This window comes from Mytilus californianus, unplaced genomic scaffold (assembly GCF_021869535.1).
Source record: "Mytilus californianus isolate M0D057914Y unplaced genomic scaffold, xbMytCali1.0.p SCAF_15, whole genome shotgun sequence".
Taxonomy (NCBI): Eukaryota; Metazoa; Mollusca; class Bivalvia; order Mytilida; family Mytilidae; genus Mytilus; species Mytilus californianus.
In genome coordinates this window covers 12,743,340-12,765,825 of record NW_026262637.1, presented here as the reverse complement: position 1 = coordinate 12,765,825, position 22,486 = coordinate 12,743,340, and the positions used below count along the sequence as shown (strand labels likewise).

General features: G+C 33.3%; 1 protein-coding gene across 6 annotated transcripts in view; it reads right to left on the bottom strand.

Annotated features, from left to right (window-relative positions):
- The window catches only part of LOC127725435 (hepatitis A virus cellular receptor 1-like), a 301,965-nt gene extending 295,137 nt beyond the window's left edge, over positions 1-6,828 (bottom strand). For 5 of the 6 annotated variants that reach the window (XM_052232392.1, XM_052232391.1, XM_052232396.1 and 2 more), the window contains exon 1: positions 6,712-6,821. In XM_052232392.1, the coding sequence (XP_052088352.1) occupies positions 6,712-6,769 (58 nt within the window). In that variant the 5' untranslated portion in view covers positions 6,770-6,821. Of the gene's footprint in view, positions 1-6,711 lie in introns of all 6 variants that reach the window. The other variant, XM_052232394.1, reaches the window with a different exon arrangement.
- Positions 6,829-22,486: the final 15,658 nt, after the last annotated feature.

Genomic DNA, 22,486 nt, shown 5'->3' with positions numbered 1-22,486 from the left:
GTCATTTATAGATGAAACGCGTCTGGCATACACAATTTTAAGCTTGGTATCCAGTATGCAGAGAAATTTAATACATATTATGTGCCACACGTGGAGCAGGATCTGTTTACCGTCCTGGTGCACCTGATATCCCCTTCAGTTTTTGTGGGATTTGCGTTGCTCAGTCTTTTGTTTATATATTATGTTTTGTATACTGTTATTTATCCAAAAGCAAATAAATTTGGAAATTGTCCAAATATATCGTCAAGCGTCAATTATCTTTCCTTTGGCGCCACTGCATTACTATATAGTATTAGAAACAATTTGAGTGAAAAGAAAACGGAAAATATTTATTGTCTGAAAAACTTCATTACTTGTATTCTGATTTCATGTGCTTGCAGACAATGGTGATATCCGAGTACTAGAACAGGAGAGGCGGGAAATACCAAAGGAACATTCAAACTCATAAGTCGATGGCAAACTGACAACGCAATGACAAAAAACGAAATATGACGTAACGACAAACAGCAGTTAACAAAACACAACATAGAAAACAAACTGAAGACAAAAACATAAACAACGGTGTCATCTCTGGTGCTCCGGATGGGTAAGGCAGATCCTTCTCCACGTATGACATCGTCGTATTAATTATGTAAGTACACACATGGTGATGATGTCACATACACATGTACCAGGACAAGAAAATGGTGATTATGGATACACCAATTGGAACATATCCGTCGTCATCTGTGAACAGATATTCCGTGACAGTCAACTAAATTGTGATGGCGTCCGTATAAATTTCAAAAGGGTGACTGCAATTTTACATCTTGAAACCTTTGGTTTTATCGCTTTGGTGAAAGCAGCAACCCTCTATCAAGGACATCATGACAGAAAGCTCTGGAATATCGTATCAACTGGGAGATATTTACTCCATATGCAAGCGCCTAAGTCTGGGAGACGAAGAGTTATTAATAAAACGTATCGGCTTTGAACTAGCTTTCAGTTATTGCGATTTCCCTTAGGTCTTTTGTCTTCATTTATGCTAGCTGTGTTTTCTACATTGTGTCAAGTCATTTTCAGCTGTTTTCTGCAGCTTGTTCCGATGTTGTACTGTTACAGGACTGTCTCAGGTTAAAGAAGGATTGGGCACTTACAAACATGTTTAACCCCGCCACATTCTATATGTACCTGTCTTAAGTTAGGGGTCTGTAACTCAGTGGTTGTCCTTGGTTGCTGTCGATTATTTATGTTTTTGTTATAGCTAATTATACGGTATGGGTTGTGTTCACTATTGAAGGCCACACGGCGACCTATAGTTGCTAAAATCAACGTCATTTTGACTTTGGTGAGTAGTTGTATCATTAACAATTATACCACATTTCCCTTTTTTATGTTAATTGATTCAATAGTGGACCGATGTTTAGCGTTTATGGCAATGAAATAAAAACATACAATATGATTATATCTTAGGCAAAAACGTTAAGCATGTTTCAGCCATAAGAATACACACACTTAGTCAATATTTGATTTGCTAGTTCATAGCGGAATTGTCCGTTTAAATACATTAACTCGTGCCCAGACACAATTTACAACTCATTTGAGAAAATATTGTTTTTAACCCTAAATGTTACTAATTGTGTAATCATGTAGCAAACAAAACTTTAATTAAAGTTGCAACTTATTTAGACCGGAATTGAACTCAGAACTTTCGGTTTTTGTGACGGCTTATAAGGAACCACAAAACACCACATTTTCAATAAAATTGAGTCTCCAAGAACACATTGTTATCATGGAGATATGTTTGCGATTCGACTTAACCTGAATACTCTAAATATCGATTCAATTCATGATAAAAACCAAGTTTGGCCGCAATCATCATTTCAGTATCTAGTTTTAAAAATATTTCTGATGATCCTTCCTATCAACTAACATGCCGACATGGCCAAAAAAAATTATATAGGTAAATTGCATCCTCTGTTTTTGTCTTGAACTCTGTTACAGATACAGTCTGACGGGCAAGAAATTTCAGAAAAGAGTAAAATAACAAAAAACTCCAAGGAAAATTCAAACGGAAAGTCTCATGTCAAGTGGCAAAATCAAAAACTCAAACACGTCAAACGAATGGAAAACAACTGCCATACTCCTGACTTGGTACAGGCATTTCCAAAAGATATGAACTGAATTTAAGATTATTTAGTTTCTATTACGAAGTGCGAAGAAGAAACAGATATACATACACAGAAATTTTCTCAAAATTTGTTCGGACGAATTCTTAAAGGAGTTTTTTCACTTACATGAAGATTTATGCCCTTTTGATTTCATTTCGACCTATAATCTTGATAAGGAGAAAGTTTATACAGGAAACAAGATCACGCCCGGATCTCCAAATAAGTCAAATGACAGAAATCGTAAGTCGACTTCGTATTGGATTTATTGGTTATTATTGGTGGGTTAATATAAAAATAATGAGATGTGATATGATTGCCAATGAGACAACTTTCCAACAAAGTTCAAATAAAGTGGATGTAAGCAATTATAGGCAACCGTATGGCCTTCACCAATGAACCCATACGTATATTCGGCTATAAAAGGCCCCGACATGAAAAATATGAAACAATTCAACTGAAAAAACTAACGGCCTAATTTATAACAAAACAATTTACAAAAAAACAAATATGACAGATGTGAACCAACGACAACCACTGAACTACAGGTTCCTTGCTTGGGACAGACACATAAAGAATGTTGCGAGTTCAACATGTGTGGTAGCTTTCAACCCTCCCCTAAAAGAGGGACGAAAGATACCAGAGGCACAGTGAAACTCATAGATCGAAAACAAACTGACAACGCCATGGCCAAAAACAACCTAACCTGGGACAGTTGTGTAACAGCACAACATAAGCACAAACTATAAAAGTCAGTTGAAAACATGCTTAACTCATCAGATTGATACAAAGACATACATTAAACAAAACAACAGATCGGACGTGGCAGGTTATATATATACTATCCCTCATCCCTAATAACAAAAAACCAAACAAGTACAGATCTGAGAGTACCTGCAGTTACTGACAGCTAGTTCAAAGCCAATAACAACTAATTAAAAAAATTATGTATCAAAGACTAAAATTTCAAAACATAGGTATCGACAGATTATAGTATCGTGAAGGTACATAAGTGTAATATTTAGTATGGTTTTAATTTACTGATAACAAAATCAATATTTAAACCAATAAAAACAATATCCAAAGATTTAATTACAGTGTTGAATTGGTAACTACATCACCGTAAAAATTTGGGATGTGCTATTCCGTTTGAAATAAGTTTTCTATAGGTACAGCCAAACTTGCAAACCAAATCTTTGTATCTATGGAGAATTTAGTAAAGGTTTTAAGTAGTTTGTGGTAAGTAGTTATAGAACTCGCTAAAAGCAATGAAAGTCTAGTTGTAGAACACTTACTAGAGGACGAGATGAAATGATATTTTAACGGGTTTCTTGTGTAGTTTAGGTAACCAATACATAGTGGGGACCTTCAAAAAGAGGCCTTAAACTTTGCTGTGGTTGTGACATGATTATTTACCATATGACTCTCTGTGGAGCGTATGGCCTTTAATGTAGTTGAATGTATAACTTCATTCTTAAAGACTTTCATGTAGTATTTACGTCGTACCACCACCACATTGTTGGCTGCTTTGTCGGCCGGTAAAAACACAAAACGCTTTGCGAGTTCTTGAATTTTGTTATTAATCCTAGAAATAGGAGTTTTACGCTCTTTTATTTAGTTCTGAATTATTTTCGAAATGTGATATGTGAATGTCAACACTTATCAAACATTTATTCAAATAGGTTTTAAGTGACTTTTTGTCAGATTTCTCCCGTTTATACCATTTTTTACAATAGGATGAAAGAGCATCTTTAATAACCTGACGACACTCTTTCCCCAATTTATTTTCGACGGTGGACGATATTTTGGTCCTTTTTCCAGAAAGTTTATAAACTCTCGGTTTTGAACGAAGTTGAGGTCCCCTGTAATTTCATGGCCATATGGATCACCTCTAAATTTTGATGTTTCACAGTCTCGTGTCGAAGGAGCATTATTTTCTATACTGATGTAACTGACGTAAAATTAAAAAGTAAACTTCTACTGTTTTTTTTAAACGAAAAGGAAATTATAGGTGGCTCTATATTATCAAAATATGGAGATATAATGTTTTGAACGATAGTCATGAAAAATACTAGACAAATTAATAAAATCAATACCTCTATTAATGTATTTTATTTTATGAAATACTTTTTATGATCTTCAGGTTTGTCAACAAGGTGTAAATTATCAGTCTACTTTTTGTGAGTTGATGCCCATGAAGGTTCAGACTAATCAGATTTTATTGTTACTTTTAACGGCCAGTGTTAAATATACTGGTTATTGTAGTTTATGTCTGTTTGTCTTTTTATTTTTGGCCATGGCGTTGTCAGTTTGTTTTCGATCTATGAGTTTGACTGTCCCTCTGGTATATTTCGTCCCTCTTTTATAGATTGATCTGTCCCTAATGGATAATGAGTCGCCAAGCTAAGATCTTTGTCCAACAAAATGTACCTGTGAATTGTTTTTTTTTAGGGGGGGGGGAGGCTATTTTTGTTAAAAAATTCCTTTCTTTTCGGTGATTGATGACATTTTGCATCCATTTAGAACTTCGTGGACAGTATCCACATGTATATGGTATACCTTCAGAGATACAGTCAATCGAAAATTTTGACAAATGTGTAAAAATTAAGAGAATGTATGCAAACGATCACCGGATTCCTTTATGCTGTCTAGGTCAATCAATGCTTAATAGTGTATGAAAATACACGAAATAAATGCGATGTTGCAGCAAGATGCCATCACGATGTCCCGATTATTATGCTGTTTGACCATTTTTTACACTTAATATCGAGCATAGTTGAGTTCTACTGAGGACAACAATACTACGGTGACCCCCTTAATTCTCAAATAATAAAATAAAGTTAAAATTATAGCATATCATTCTTATTCAAATTTCTATGAACGGATTTTCGAGAAAAACACTATTTCAAGTGAAAAATGCACCTTTTTCGACGATTTGAAATATTATCTATAAATGTATAAATATTTATTATGAAGTTCGTATTGACTGTATCTTTATGCATATGTTTTCGACATACAGATGCAGTTCAACGAATTCCAGATGTGTTTAAAATTTCACAATAATCCGAAATAGTTTCCAATAACGCGAACTTTACATGAAGAAAAAAAAATCTTTATTCAAATTATGCTGCATTTACCTGAAAATGATTTTCCACGTTATGTCTTGTGAAAATGTTTGAACCCAGTTTAACTGGTCGTTGGATATATGTAAAAGTAGGAAGATGTGGTATGGTTGCCAATGAGATAACTCTCCACAAGAGACCAAATGCCACAGAAATTAACAACTAAAGGTTGCCGCCCGGCCTTCAACAATGAGTAAAACCGCATAGTCAGCTGTAAAAGGCCCCGAAATGACTAATGTAAAACAATTCAAACGAGAAAACTAACGGCCTAATTTATGTAAAAAATAATAAACGAAAACCAAATACAGCAACAAACGACAACCACTGAACCACGTCAGACACGCGAAGCAATGAATGTGGTTTTTAAATTTTATAGCTGCTTAACGATGTTGTTGTCCATTCGTTTGATGTTTTTTATCATTTGATTTTGCCATTTGATTAGGGACTTTGCGTTTTGAATTTTCCTCGGAGTTCAGTATTTTTGTGATTTTAGTTTTTAAAGGTTGCTTACTTGGGACAGGCACATACAGAATGTGGCGATGTTAAACTAGTTTGAAGGCGCCAACCCTCCCCTAACCTGGGACAGTGGTGTAACAATATAACAAACTATAAAAAATCAGTTGATAAGGGATCAGATAGATACAAAGTTAATTGTATATCAGGAGAATATAAAAAAAAGTCTCATTTATGAATTTTTAGTGTTTGCTCTGTTAAAAACATATAAGGATATCATTAGACTATTGCATCGGTTTTTTATTTATTTTTCGCAACCAATACTTATCATAAATGTAAATATTGTGCAGCAAATCTACATTTACCTGTCTTAATTTATAGTTTTGGTTATATAGCTCTTCAACTGTGTTGGTTCTTATACATTCACGGCTTTCAAATATTCGGATTTGATCGTTCCTGATGAAGGTAAATCCAGAAAAGCGCTTCGGACGCATGAAATTAATAACGTGTCGTTTTCATTTTTTAGCTACTATAGGCAAATGCAAAATATAATGCATCAAGACAAATTAAATATGTTTATCAAAATATAGTTTGTTTCTAACGAATTAAAAAAAACAAAGAAACAACTCAATATTATAGCCCTACTGTTGTCGTGCATAAAAAAGGCTCATTTCTTTATTTAACAATTTTTAACATATATTGTTATTTGATTCTGCTGAATATTATATATATATAAATAAGCGGGAGTTTCTCGCTGCATTGAAGACCCATTGGTGGCCTTCGGCTGTTGTCTGCTCTATGGTCGGGTTGTTGTCTCTTTGGCACATTCCCCATTTCCATTCTCAATTTTAAATATTGTTTTCTGATACATGAGTCAAAGTATAATTCGGTTATTTAAAATGTTTATCAATTGCTGAACTGTGATTTATTCACAACCTATTTTTTCTACAAGAGTGAAAAAAAAACTGACGTGAAAGTAGACAACTCACCTATAATAGTAACAAATGTAACTAACAATGGTAGATATATTAATGGCATCGCCTTCATACCAATTTTACTAACAGATCACTTTGATTTCAAACCAAAAGTAGGAAGTGTTAAATGGTAAAACCGGTTTGTTTATACAAGTTTATTCAACAATTTAAACTATTTATAGTTCTTTTATATTGATTTCCAAATAACATGAATATTTTAAATTAATAACACGCATAAAGAGTATTCATGAACAGAGATAAAATCATTTATAAGTGCAGGTTTGGTATATCTTATGGTCCTTTCAGATTTTTATCAGCTCCTCAATGTAAATATTAGATTTTTGGCTATCAAGTGTTCTGACTTATACTGACATTAATTGTCGGAGTGTGGATCTTTTACAATTAAATTGGTGTACTGTTCTTTTGTTTAATTAAGTTGAAATAAATATCATTAAAATGCACCTGAAATGAGATATCCACTACGTTTCAAATTTAAATCTCTATTGATTTATCATGTAAATTTAAAAATGTTATGTCTCACATGAGATTCATCTTACATATTAATTAAGTTTTCTGACAAAATATTAATATATATTCATTTCTAAAAAAAATCCTACGATATAATGGTTGTGAGTTTGTGTTGATAATTTCTTAGTTTGAATATTTTTTTGCTTTCAAATGGACACTTCTTACTTTCAGGTTGAGACACATCGCAATTATAACATATCATTTCATTACTCTTCCTTTTAATGTACGTGGCTGTTTTTCTACCGAAATTGTAAATATGTGGTCATCTAAGGTAGTAAAAGGTATTTATAAATGTAAAAAAAAATCAAGAACTGACACGAAAAGTGCACAAAATAGTAATATAGATGTAACACGCAATACTGACATCAATCGTCATAATACGATTTTTAATATAGTGTGAATTGTTGTATTTCAATCATCCTACACACGAATGTGATCAATTTGGGATTGATTAACAGTGTTTTGAAAAGTTTTGCATTATTAAATATATCTCATATAATGCCCCTTAACTTCACATTATTTGTTACGACATTCAAAGTTAAACTATTCATTAACAATGTCTTAGTGTATTTCAGTCTCATAAACGTAGGAGAGAATATTTGTTTTTTTGCCTTAAACCCTTAAAGACTGTTCAAGATGGTGAATTGTACAGAACAACCACAATTGACAAGACCACACTATAGCGTTCAAACGAATTAAATGTTTTAGTACACTGTAGTTTATTTACATTCTAATCAGGATAAATAATGGCTTATTATTAATGCAGGTAATTATTGTATGCCTTGAAGCACATTTGATTGAAACTTGGTATCGTCTGCGTTTTTCTTCAACAGAAAGACCGATCGTTCTGAAAAGAATTAACTCAATACAGTTATATAACTGCAATTTAAACATTATATCTCCGGTACCTCAATGATCTGTCAAGTTTTTATCAATTGTTTTTCCCCCCTTTAAATTGCACAATAAGCTGTCACAAACATTACCCATATTACCTTGTATACAGGATTTGACAAGGCATCCCTTTTATTGAAATTAGGGATAAAACAGTTAAACATAGCCAATATGATTGATTGATGGTTGCTTGCTTAACGTCCAGCGGGATATATTGCATGCATGTTCAGGACGAGAACATGTTAATAATACATGCAATAGGTAGGTTCAGTAATAGAGGCCGTCCGGGATGATAGTCGGGACATTTGAATTTGCCACTGGAAAATATGAGGGTATATGGGATAGGTAAAAACATTTTGTCATGCAACTCCCACACACGGAACCCTCAAAGAGATATACATATAAATATAATCCACCAAAGTTCACATGAATTGGATGTAAGTTATTATAGGCAACCTTTAGGCCTTCACCAATGAAGAACTAATACTGTTAAGTCGGCTATAAAAGGCCCCGACATGAAAAATATCAATTGAGAAAACTAACAGCCTAATTCATAATAAAACAATTTACGAAAAACAGATATAAAAGACATGAAACAACGACAACCACTTAGTTACAGGCTCCTGACTTGCAACAGTCTTATATAGAATATGGCGGGGTTAAAGAATGCACCAATCCTGCACTTAACCTGGGACAGTGGTTTGACTGCACAACACAAAAAAAACTTTGCAAAACAATAAACGAAAAACAAATACGAGAACCAGCAAAAAACTACAACTCTTCATTTACAGGCTCCTGACTTGGGACAGGCACATAAAGAATGTGGCTAGGTTCAACATGTTTGAGGGTGTCAACCCTCCCTCTAACGTTGGACAGTTATGTAACAGTATACCATAAGAACAAACTAAAAAATCAGTTGAAAAGGACTTAACTAATCATATCGATATAAAGCAGAAAAATATCTGACGAAAACACAGATCGGACGTGGAAGATATTTATACATCCCACAAAACAAAACAAAAAAGACACAAACGACGGATCTGAGAGTTCTCGCAGTTACTGATAGTTAGTTCAAAATATTAAAATATTGTTATAAGAAATCATGACCTTTGCTGGTTTTATAGTCATTATGTAAAAACTAATTCACTATGACATTTTTACACCAAGGTGGTATTACTTACTTATTTAGACTTAGTCTAGTAATAATTTTTGCCATGTGTACGTGATATTTCGAAGATCTAACTATCCTTTTTTAGTTGCCAATATCACAGAACTTTTCAGATTTTCAGCTAACTTAAAGCAAATACTGTCACACTAGGGACTCCATATGGATACAGTTGCCAGCTACTACATGCAATTAAAACATTATTCATATCAAAAGATTCGAGCTTTAGGTAGATTAAAGTCCAACTCTTATATATTTGGGATTAGATATTTTCGAGTTTGCTAATTGTTTGACATGGAGTGGTTTAGCACTCAACAGATCACGAATAGAAGAATCAGAAGTCACACATTGTTCCTCGTTATGCTTCGAGCTCTTGTCAATATCGTTTCTGTTAAACGATTTGTTTTGCTATCAAATTCACATCTCTGTGTTACATTGTATACTTTTCGGGTTTGTTTTCGTTGTTTCTGTATGATGTATACTTAAGGGACCCGTAACTTTTCCCTTAAGTGTTATGACTGTCGTATTTTACCGGTGACACGTTAAATGATTGAATTATACGTAAAGTCAATCGATGGACGAGAGGGTATTCCTTTAATTAACAATAGGAAGTTGTCAATTGGAAAACTGAAATCATCACGTTTGTCATAAATTCTATTGTCCATATACTTCAATATTTAGAGGAAAAATCAAGATATGAAGCAGACCTTTCAGATTCGGTAGTATGCTGAATCTTAAGTTCACTTCATACTATGAGATACAAGTACCCGTTGATCTATGTATTTTTGAATGACAAGCGTCGTCAATACATCTGAAAGTGAAACTAGGCAATATTTTATTTATGTTTTTGAGAAGGTTCTACGCATTCGTCTTCATTTGATTACAAAAGTGATGTTTTCTTCATTTTGTTGGGAGAGCTTTGTTTTTCTGCTAATCCACACACATATGTATACATCGTTGAAACGAATGAATTTTAAAACCGGGGACTTGACACCATGAATTTTAAAACTGGGGATATATAATGTATTGAAGCATGAGGGGTTAGCCTTTGCTTATGGTGCGGTGTTTGTTTGTTTGTTTGTTATACCAGTTCTTCAATGTTTATATAAGGTGTTGGATTTTAAAGCATTTGGTCTTGAACATTACTGAAGAGAGATAAATTGTCAAAATCAGCTTACAATTGGTACCGTTAATGTATTGGAGAATTATATTGCAAGAAATATTCTGATACGAAAGGTTAAACCACATGCGGTCAACATTGCCATATGAAGTTCTAAAGGAGACATGTAATGATGCAGGTTAAAGAAAAGGGCAAAGTACTAGTACGTTAATTGTGTTCAGAAAAATTATGTAATGTATGTATATTGCTCCTCTTATGAGGAATAAGACGGTTTTTTGCGATTTATTCTGCATGTTGTTCCAAAAGTTCATCATAATCATAAGTAAATCATAATATCAAAGTAGTTCATTCGAATTGTGACTGCAATTACGTTAGTAGGACAATTATTTCTGTAAGTCTACCAAATTGTCGACTATTGGTCAAATACCATAGACGGTGGCTCAATTCCGTGCAATCGGATTACAAGTTTAATTGTCTTTTTGTTGGAAATCAACGTTGTTATATCTTATCAGGTTTTTTTTTCTAACAATCATAGAAGTCTGTTTGTATTCTCTGCAATGACATTTACATATCATGGCGGTGTCTAATTTCTTTATAAGTGTATCCGTTTCTTCTTCCCACTTCTTAATAGAAACTAAAACATCCTAAATTCATTTTATATCCTTTGGCTGCATTACTTATTGATTATTGTCAGATGGGCAAGATTCTGTAACCAATTGTCGTAAATTGTTTAATATAAGTTGATTAGGGAAAATTGGTGAGAGAGGAAACACGTTCATATATTGCAAATAATTTTATAAATAGGAAATACTACAATGTTCATTCTTTAAGAATATCCTACTGTTTCTAAAAAAACGAGGTTTGCGTATTCGCTTCTACTTTTATTTGTATTTTCGTAATTCCTTTCATTTTCCGGAACTTTTGTGCTGTTTCCCTGCACTGTACTGATGGTAGATAAAGGAATGTTTTGCGTTCCATCTAATCTTCTATTGTCACATGATGACAGAAAATTATTTATGTTTAAAGAACTATAATTGTTACTAATACTGGTATTGTCAGCTCCATTTACTTATGACGGTAAACTCAGTGTATCATAAATGGAATTTGATCTTGAACAAGTCCTATTCATACACTGCGTCAATATTCGGAACCTAAATTATAAATAAAATAATTAATTTGGTTCTCATATATTTATTGATAATATAAAGAAAATATGTTTAAAATTGCAAGATATTATTGGTTGAATATTTGTCTATAACTGGTGTAAATAACTCTTTGACATATTCCCCATTTCCATTCTCAATTTTATCATCATAGATACCAGGATTGAAATTTTGTACGCCAATACGCGCGTGTCGTGTACAAAAGACTCATCAGTGAATATCGAATCATAAAAGTTAAAAAGACCAAACAAAGTACTAAGTACGAAGCTGAAGAGCATTATTGTTATTTCCATCAGAATTCATGTTTTCTTGATATAGAATTCATTTATGTTTATTATTGTTTTTTGTAAACACTCATCAGGTTAATGTACCGCATCTAAAATTTATAAAATGTTTAGACTTTTTGTCTTTTAACACTGTATACCAAATGCTCTGTTTTACGTTGGCTTGTGGATTTTGTTGACCCCAAAGGACATGATTTATAACATACTTTTCGTAATTCCCCGTTTGCAAAATTAGAAATTATAAGAAACTAATGCCCTAACTCCCTGAGACACAGACTTCCTTGCTGAATAACGCTATCTTTTATGTCCCTTTTTTGTCATATAGCTCCTGTCGTACCATTAAAGCGCTTCAGACGCAGGAAGTCTATAAAGTGTTATTTTCATTTACCTGTGTTTAAAGTTATTGCAAATGGATGGTATTTTTGTTCGAGCATATTGTTTTTCTTTAATTGTTTAACATTTCTTACCGATATAACATGTTACTTTTATTATTCTTCCCTTAGTTTATTTATTTTGTATTTACATTGTGTCATAGTTCAAATTTATTTGTTCAGTGTATGTTCAATGGTGTTAATATGTCCTTTGATTGAGTTAAAATTGAGAATGGAAATGGGGAATGTGTCAAAGAGACAACAACCCGATCATAGAACAGACAACAGCAGAAGGTCACCAACAGGTCTTCAATGCAGCGAGAAATTCCTGCACCCGGAGGCGTCCCTCAGCTGGCCCCTAAACAAATATATATACTAGTTCAGTGATAATGAACGCCATACTAAACTCCAAATTGTACACAAGAAACTAAAATTAAAAATAATACAAGACTAACAAAGGCTAGAGGCTCCTGACTTGGGACAGGCGCAAAAATGCGGCGGGGTTAAACATGTTTATGAGATCTCAACCCTCCCCCTATACCTCTAGCCAATGTCGAAAAGTAAACGCATAACAATACGCACATTAAAATTCAGTTCAAGAGAAGTCCGAGTCTGATGTCAGAAGATGTAACCAAAGAAAATAAACAAAATGACAATAATACATAAATAACAACAGACTACTAGCAGTTAACTGACATGCCAGCTCCAGACTTCAATTAAACTGATTGAAAGATTATGTCTTCATCATATGAATATCAGGCACAATCCTTCCCGTTAGGGGTTTAGTATCATACCATCATAACATATATGAGAAGAACATAACCCGTGTCATGCCAACAACTGGTTTTTAAATAAATGTGTTTAGTGCCGATGCAAAGACCCTATAAGTGAATCAATATTAACGCCAAAATATGCAATCTTTAATGACCTGACAACAGTATCGTAACTATATCCCTTCTTAATAAGTCTATTTGAAGGTTTTGTTAGCTTCAGAGGTGAATACTGACATTTTTGTGCTTTATAAAGAATATTTCCATAAAAAATTGGATGTGAAATACCTGAACGTATAAGAAGTCTGCATGTTGAGCTATATTTACGAATGATGTCCTTATACCGATGATAAAATTTAGTAAATGTTTGACTAGTTTGTGATATCGAAAACCCTGGTGTAATAATTTTTCAGTAATACATAAATTTCTCTCGTTAAAATCTAAAACATTGTTACATACACGAGCGAATCGTACAAGTTGAGATATATAAACACCGTAAGATGGTGACAAGGGAACGTCACCATCTAAAAATGGATAATTAACGATAGGAAATGAAAAATCATCTCTTTTATCATATATTTTAGTATTAAGCTTTCCGTTAATGATAAAGATATCAAGATCGAGGAAAGGGCAGTGGTCATTGTTAGTATTAGCTTTATTTAAAGTAAGTTCAACAGGATAAATTTCTTTAGTATACATACTGAAGTCGTCATTATTGAGAGCCAAAATATCATCCAAATATCTAAAAGTATTATTAAATTTGTGTATCAGATGTTGTTTCGATGGGTCTTTGCTGATTTTCGTCATAAATTGTAACTCATAGCAATACAAAAAAAGGTCCGCAATAAGTGGTGCACAGTTAGTTCCCATTGGAATTCCGATAACCTGACGATATACGGAATCTCCAAAGCGAACAAAGATGTTATCTAATAAAAATTCAAGGGCATATATAGTATCAAAGCATGTCCAATTGACATAGTTTTTTTGTTTATTGCTACTAAAAAATGACCTAAAAGAGTTTGAACATATATATTCACATTCTGACTTTTTAAATGCCCATTTAATTAGGTGTGTGAATTTTTTCTTAATGAGAATGTGAGGCAATGTGGTATATAGGGTAGACAAATCAAAACTTTGAACAGATTCAAAATCACAAATATATGCATGTAATTTATCAAGTACTTCCAACGAGTTCTTGACACTCCAAAAGTAATTAATTCCACTATTTTCGAAGGCCTTATTTGAACAATTTATTATCAGGTTTTTGATTGTACCAAGTGTACTGGTAAGAAGAATAGACAATTTAGTAGTGGAACAATGGCTTGAAGACGAAATGAATCTATATTTGTAAGGTGTTTTGTGTAGCTTCGGAAGCCAATACATAGTTGGGACTTTCATTGTATTTGGTTCTGCATGTAAAGCGTTAGCTAAAAGTTTATGTTTGTTACAGATGTCGTTTTCTGAAAATGGAGTCAGTTGGAATGTTGGTGAATTGGTGATTTCTTTTTTCAGAACCTCAATGTAAAATTTACGTCAAACAATAATAATATTATTAGCAGCTTTATCGGCCGGGACAAAAACAAATTCCTTGGCTAGTTCTTTTAGTTTATGTTTGATACGAGAAATAGGTTTATTGTGGTTATTGTTAAGAGTAAAATGTTCTTTAAAATGTTGAATACGTATATCAACTATGTTCATTACTGAATTAAAAAGAGAGTCCAAAGATTTTTTGTCAGCTTTTTCCCGTTTTATCCATTTCAAACAGTAAGTATGGAGTGAGTCGTGGATGATATTACTACACTCATTCCAATTAATAATTGACGGGGGACGATATTTAGGTCCTTTACTGAGGAATGATTTTAACTCTCGGTCTTGAACGATGTTAAGATCTCCTGTTATAACATGGGAAATGGGTCCATAAATGTATTCTGAATTACTGCAATTACATGAAGTAGGTGTATTTTCACTGATATTAACATCTTTACACAATAGGCTATAATTAAACACAAACTTCCGGGTAGATTTCTTGTAAATATAACAAATAAGAGGGAGCTCAGTATTATCAAAATATCCCGGAATTTGTTCTTTAACAGAATGGTCGTTAAAAATACCGGAAATATTTACAAAATCAAAACCTTTATTGACATACTTTATTTTAATAAACTGTTTTTTATGATCTTCAGGGCGATCAATTTTGGGAAACAGTTTAGAATAAATAGATGCCATTATAATTTGAATGATTTCATACTTAGGACTGCTATATGAAATTGTGTTGCAATCCTCTAAAATTTTATTTAACTTATTAACCGGTAATGAACAGAGCTTTGTTAACAGATAATGTCTGCCGTTGTTTTTTTAAATAGAAATTAGGTCCGAAATATTGGTATGATTGGTCCGAAATTTTCTTTGATTGCGATTTTTTCTACGACCATGAGAACGGTTTTTACGAACAGTTTTAGAAACTATATCCAAAATGTTAACAGAATCGGTTCTTGATATATTACCAATTCCCATGATATTATCATCAAGACCGAGAGGGTAGACTGTCTGTAATTTTTTAATCCAATTTAATTCAATTATTCTCCGTGATCGTACAAACTTTGAATGAGATTCACCAGGCTGCTTATTTACTACTTCTAAAGGTTGAACTGCTAAATATTTAATAGGATGATTGTGCTTCTTAAGGTGTTGATAAATGATACTTTTGAATTTATTGAGTCTTTTAAAACGATACAGATGTTCTTGAGTGCGTTTAGATAAAAATCGTCCAGTTTCACCTACGTACTGAATACCGCATCCCGGTTTGTTTCAAGTGAGTAAATAAATAATACTGTTTGTTTTTCAAGTTATATCAGTTTCAAAATTTAAAGAAAATGTGCGACCATTAAACGTGGACCTTACCGTATTGTTGGTGGAAAGACGGGGACATGTAAGTCATTTTTTGGCATGACACTTATCGATAGAAAGGTAACCACGATTTTTATTGTTAAAAATGTTAGCGATGGCAGTATTTTTAGATAAGCGATTTTGAAGATTGAGACGTGTAGATACCCTTTGAACGAGTTTAGTATTTAATATTTTTCCATTTCTAAGCTTCATATTTGTTTTTTGTTTGTGAATTATATTAGAAAGGAGCAAAGACTGGCGTCCAGAATATGAACCAGCATACAATGAATTAATATGTAAAAATGATAAATCTGTTCGGTTAAAGATGTCAAACGCTATCCGTATTAATTACCCGAAAAAGAAAGGGTATATCAGGGTTGCGACTGACGTCTGACTAAATAGTAGAATGGGGCTGAATATTGAAATACTACTTTTTGATAAATATTCCTAAAGTAATGAACTAGAGAAGTTCTCGCTCGGAAACACACTCCATAATCTTAAGCTATTTCAGTTGATATTTTATAGTGTGTCTTTCTATATTGTGATGTTACACTATTGTTTCAGAAAAAGGGTGAAGGTTTGGTACCATTAAAACGTTTAAACCCGCTGCATTTGTTTGCACCTGTCCTAAGTCAGGAATCTGATGTTCAGTAGTTGTCGTTTGTTGATGTGGTTCATAAGTGTTTCTCGTTTCTCGTTTTTTATATAGATTAGACCGTTGGTTTTCCCGTTTGAATGGTTTTACACTAGTAATTGTTTGGGGTCCTTTATAGCTTACTGTTTGGTGTGAGCCAAGGCTCCGTGTTGAAGACCGTACTGTGACCTATAATGGTTTACTTTTATAAATTTTGACTTGGATGGAGAGTTGTCTCATTGGCACTCATACCACATCTTCTTATATCTATATATTATGTTCATTCATTTTCAGATTAAGTTACAATTACGTTTCATAAACATTTATGTACTTATATGAATGCAGTACACTAATCTGTACATGTAGATATAATATCGATTAAATGCGTTATGAACACCTAATTGGGTCAAATCTGTCGACGTATTGGGGAGCAAATGATCATACGTCAGGTGCAAGTATATCGATATTAGACGTGGAAAGGACAAAGTGTTTATACTAACCTTCTATAATATAAAACCATTATTGTTACGATGATTACTGTAGCAACTCCTACAACTGTTGCTGATATTGATACGTATAATGCTGTACCATCAATACCTACAAAATGTTGCCATTCATTTAAAGCAATATTTATTCATTGCTATTACCTTTCTCTCTGGACTTGGGAGTAAGGAAAAAACGTAAACAGATGTTGTCGAAAAACAGTCGAATAACTCCACATTTAAATATATATGTAATTAGAAGAAACAACGATTTCAAAATGATGTAAGATACAAACGACAAATCCTTGGATTGGTTGTGTTTTTGAAAAGGATAAATGATTATAACCATTAAGTTAAAAGCAACTTAATGTAATTTAATTCATATGATGCAGACTTCGTACAGGGGATTTTCAGGAAGAATGAAAAGAAGTTAGCATTATCTCTTAATTTTCAGTTTCCGCTATATAGATAATTCCCGCTCACTAAACAATTCAAAGTTCGGTGACTATGCTGAACGCTTCTATCCCATCAAACTTGAAATAAAGGATCCCACATAGACATTTAAATCTGCCTCATAGTTTGACTTACATCTAGAAATTAGCAATGGGGTTCAAATGAGAAAGGAACTGTCCGACAGAAGAGATGATTTTAGCTTCCCAATAATTTTCCATTTCTATGTAGCAACATTTCAGCAGCGTTGGTATATACAGTTTAATACGATATTCCAGAGCTTGCGTTTTTTACCGTGATTTCCGTGATAGAATGTTACTGATTACATGTACAGGAAAACTAAGTCCCTAGTTGCAGTCATCCCTTCTTAAGGACTAAATCACGAGTTGCTTGACTGTTATGGAATAAATGTTTAACAGAGGACGACGGATATCTTCCAAATGTCGTAACCACAATCCCGTCTTATTTTTCCGACATTGCCGATTAGACTTATCATCGTATTTGTACTGAAATGGGCTACACAACGGGTACCACATAAGTAGCAGGGTCTGTTTACCCTTCCGGAGCACTTAAAACTCGGTTTTAGTGGGGTTCGTGATCCCCAGTCTTTAGTTTTCTATATTGCGTTCTGTAGACTGATGTTTGTATTTAGGTCGATTTTCGTTGTTTATTTGTTTTTTTTTTGCAATGACGTCAGTTTGACTTCGACTTATGAATAAACTCATCATAGATATCAAGATTTATTTTTGTATACGCTAGACGTGCGTTTCGTCTACAAAAGACGCATCGGTGGTGGTCGAATCAAAAAAGGTAAAAGGCCAAAAAGAGTACGAAGTTGAAGTGCATTAAGGACCCAAGTTCCGAAAGGTTTTGCCAAATACAGCCAAAGTAATCTATTCCTGAGAAATTATGAGTTTGTATATCGTTTTAATGTATTTTTTCATAAATCTTTTAGAATAGATGTCACACATTGAATAGTCTTAAAGTTAAAGATTTAGTAGGATTTGTGATTGACATACATTTTTTTACTGTTAGCAAACATTAACCTCTTTATGCTTGCAATTTCTTTCTTTTAATACTTGAAAAATTTAATTGTTATTAAATAACAAATGCTGAATGCATTGCGTTCGAATCAGTATAGATTTCAAGTTTACTGGGTATAATTGTCAATATTTAAGGAGGCTTGACAATAACAATGAAAAAGGTGTATGAAGAAATCCTTTGAAAATGAAAGGTTTAAGTCAATATAAGGGGGAAGTAATAATCAATCAACCATGTTGAAATCATACCGTACTTTTATTCCTATTATTTTAGAAATTAATAACATTTATCAATTGTCTGCATATGATCAAATTTTTCCCTAAAACAAATAATAAATACAGAATATCCTACTGGTTTGTTTTCAATATTACACCCGATCAACCCGAGACATCAGTATAGTTCCGCGAACTTTGCTCGAGAGATTATATTGGCTGAGGGATGAGACGGTGTGTGATATTGATAAAAGCCATATCATATACACTTTATTATATACCGCCAGTAGACATTCTTCATTTGACAAGACGTAATCCAGATAAGGGATTTGGATAAAGCCTTGCAACAGTGACTGATATCGGTTTCATGACGTCATACAGATTAGAGGTTTAATAAAGCCTTTGCAAACGTGAATGATATCGATATCATCATGGAGAGCTAATATAGCACGATTGCAATTGATTGTATTACACATACAATTTACTTGTATTTATCATATATTTAGTACATGTTACTGCGATTTTGAATATTTGATAAAGATGGAAACTCCAGACCTGTACTGCATAACCTTCATCACAACTCCCATATCGCATACCCTGTATTGCGTCCCTTTTGGGACATATCGTGACTGTTTTCAGAACTCCTCAGTTTATCCGCTTGAAGCATACGATACACTGACAGAGAAGGTAATGACGCGCTAACTGAAACGTTAATTTTCTCGACGTCAAACGGCGCTCTGGCTGATATTGGTTACTCAGGTTGATACACCATGTGATTCGGATTTTACCATGTATTATTCTTTATTTACTACTAGGTATATTATCAATGTACGTTTTAGCAATTAGAATTTTCGATGTGTATTCGTAGACCGTGTACATTCGACTGTTATCAGCATAGAGATATACTATGTATAACATATAGTCAAAGAATTACGATATCGGTGTCAGTGCACACAAAACGTGTTACATTTCTGGTGTAATCTTCATTTAATACGACACAAAAAATTATTGTGCACACGATAAGCAAAAAGGACTTTTAAAAAGTTGTGAAACCTTCTGGACATCTTACAATCGTTCAAAAGACCAATTTTAGCTTGGCATGAAGTGTATGCAAAAAGTTTATAAAACTTAACATTGAACAATGAATATCAAAATGAGGTAAGGATGCAATAAACTTTGTCAGATGGACAATTCCAGACATTTACAATCGTTACATACACCAAACTTAGTTGAACTACTGTTGAAAGTATTTGTGAAATTGACCTTACTGCGAATTAATTAACATTTAGCAATGACCCACACAAATTAGGTCAATGTCAGATGAACACAATGACCATCATATACACATTACAGTCATTCCATAGATATATAGTTTATCTATTGCTTTAAGGGTCTGAGATAAGAATTTTGACCACGAAAACTGGACCGAAATTATAAATCCACAAAATGAGGCTTAGGTCAAGTAAAAACTGTCTAACAAACATCAAGACCTTGAAAGGAACCAAATGCCAGATATAGTTATAAAGCTAAAGTTTTTAAATCAGTTGCCGAACCATGAAAATGAGGTCAAGTAAAATGGATATATACCAGACGGATACTTTGAAGCGAGGAATCTTATACAGTAATGAATAAAGGGAACAAAATTCAAATAAAAGGTAAATACAATTAAACAACGCAAAATTATATAATATTATCATCTGTGGAGAGAAATGTACGGTAATATTGATTGGTACTGACGCTTCCACGTCAAATGTCAGGCTCTAAATGGTAATGAATTGTATACAACAGAAATAAAAAAAACATAAATAACTAAATAAACTACTTAAAATCTTGTACTCAAAGGGACTTAGATAGGAACATCTATCATTAGATTGTGCAACCAGTTACCTTTATCTTTTTGTTGTTGATTTGTTAGTTTTGTGTTGTGAGGAACATCTGTACTTGTAACAGTTGCAGAGATGAATTCATCAGAGTCAAATGATGTTGTTAATTGGTGTTCCGTCGTCCTTGTTGTCATCAATGGTAGCGGATTTGTTATATCAGTCGACGATCTTGTTGTTTTTGCAGTTGCAGCTGTGGTTGAATATGCAGCGATGCTGCGTATACCACACGTTAGCACAAGTCTGTTTCCCGCTGAATCCTGGACTCCTGTCAATAAAAACTATCAGAATGCGTTCTAGATAAATTATTAATCATTGCTATAAGATATTATATAAAATGATGTTAAAAGCTTTACGATACAGTAAACATGCAAGACAAAAGCGAGAGTTTGACAAGGCAACTAATGGGGAATAATGTTCTTCGTAGTAAATGTCTATTGTGACATCACAACTTAACATTTATGTAATAAAGAGGACCCACTCATTTACTGGTTATATCTCATTGACAGTTATACACTTTGGACAAAACCAAATAAAATTGGTGTTGCCGGGAAATTTGTGATTCTTGTCATACTTATTTTTTTACTAGAACTTTTTGTGAAAATAGCTATCGTGATGAAAGGTTAATTTTTTCAAGGATTTATATATATTTGAAATAAAGGTGAAGGTTGGATAAGACCACTATTTGTCCCTTGAATTAAAAAAAATGTAAGTATCATAAATCAATCAAGCACAAATGTTCATTACACAAAAGTCTGTCAGATATCAGTATTTTTAGAATTGTTTCTAAATATATTTGCATTGAGGGTAAAATGATTAACAAATGAAACAAGTATGTATTATAGTTCAGACTGATTCACGAAGATGTCACTGTTGTTCTCTTGTTACAAAAAGCATATACATTTAAACGTTGGTCCTCAAAAACATACAAAAAGTCAATGGGTGTACAAAAGTATCAAACAGCGGATAGTGACGCAGAAAAAACCATATTAAAATTCTGGTAAAAGATTTCCAGTTAAACAATAACAACTAATGAATTTGAAGTGTTCCCATGGCTTCTTCTGCACTTTTCTTTGAAGAAAATTTTCACTAGTTTAGGCCACACCAATTTGATTAATAGTTCTTCGGACAAAAGTTCAAGAAAATATGGGGCGAGCGAGCGATTTTTTTTTTGTTTTTTTTTGTACAACCGTACGGCCTTCAACAATGAAAAAAACCCAGACCCTAATATCGGCTATAAAAGGCCCAGACATGAAAAATATGAAACAATTCAATTGAGAAAACTAACTGTCTAATTTATAACAAAACAGTTTACGAAAAACAAATATGACAGAGATGAACCAACGACAACCACTGAACTACAGGCTCCTGACTTGGGACAGGCACATAAAGAATGTGGCAGGGTTAAACATGTTTGTGAGCGCTCAACCCCCCCCCCCCCCCCCCCCTCCAACCTGGGACAGTGGTGTGACAGTACAACATAAGAACAAGCTACACAAATCAGTTGAAAAAGGCTTAACTCATCAGATGGATACAAATAAAAATACATCTAACAAAAACACAAAGTGGACGTTGACGGGTACTTATACATCCCAAAAACAAAAAGACACTAAATACAGATCTGAGAGTACTCGCAGTTACTGACAGCTAGTTCAAAGTCAATAACACCTAATGAAACAAATTATGTATCTAAGACTAAAATATCAATCAGTACACATCCAACATCTAATGGATGCCTGTTGAAACAAGGATCGGGGGTGACGATGGTTCTAACAAATGTCGATATGTTTGTGGTCATCTATTATTTTAAGATTTTTAATTTTTGCATCCTAGAACAGGTCTTTAAAGGTGAAACTGTGTGTTCAATAACTTCTTGTTCACGGCAATGAGCTAACACAACTGCATGTTGGCAT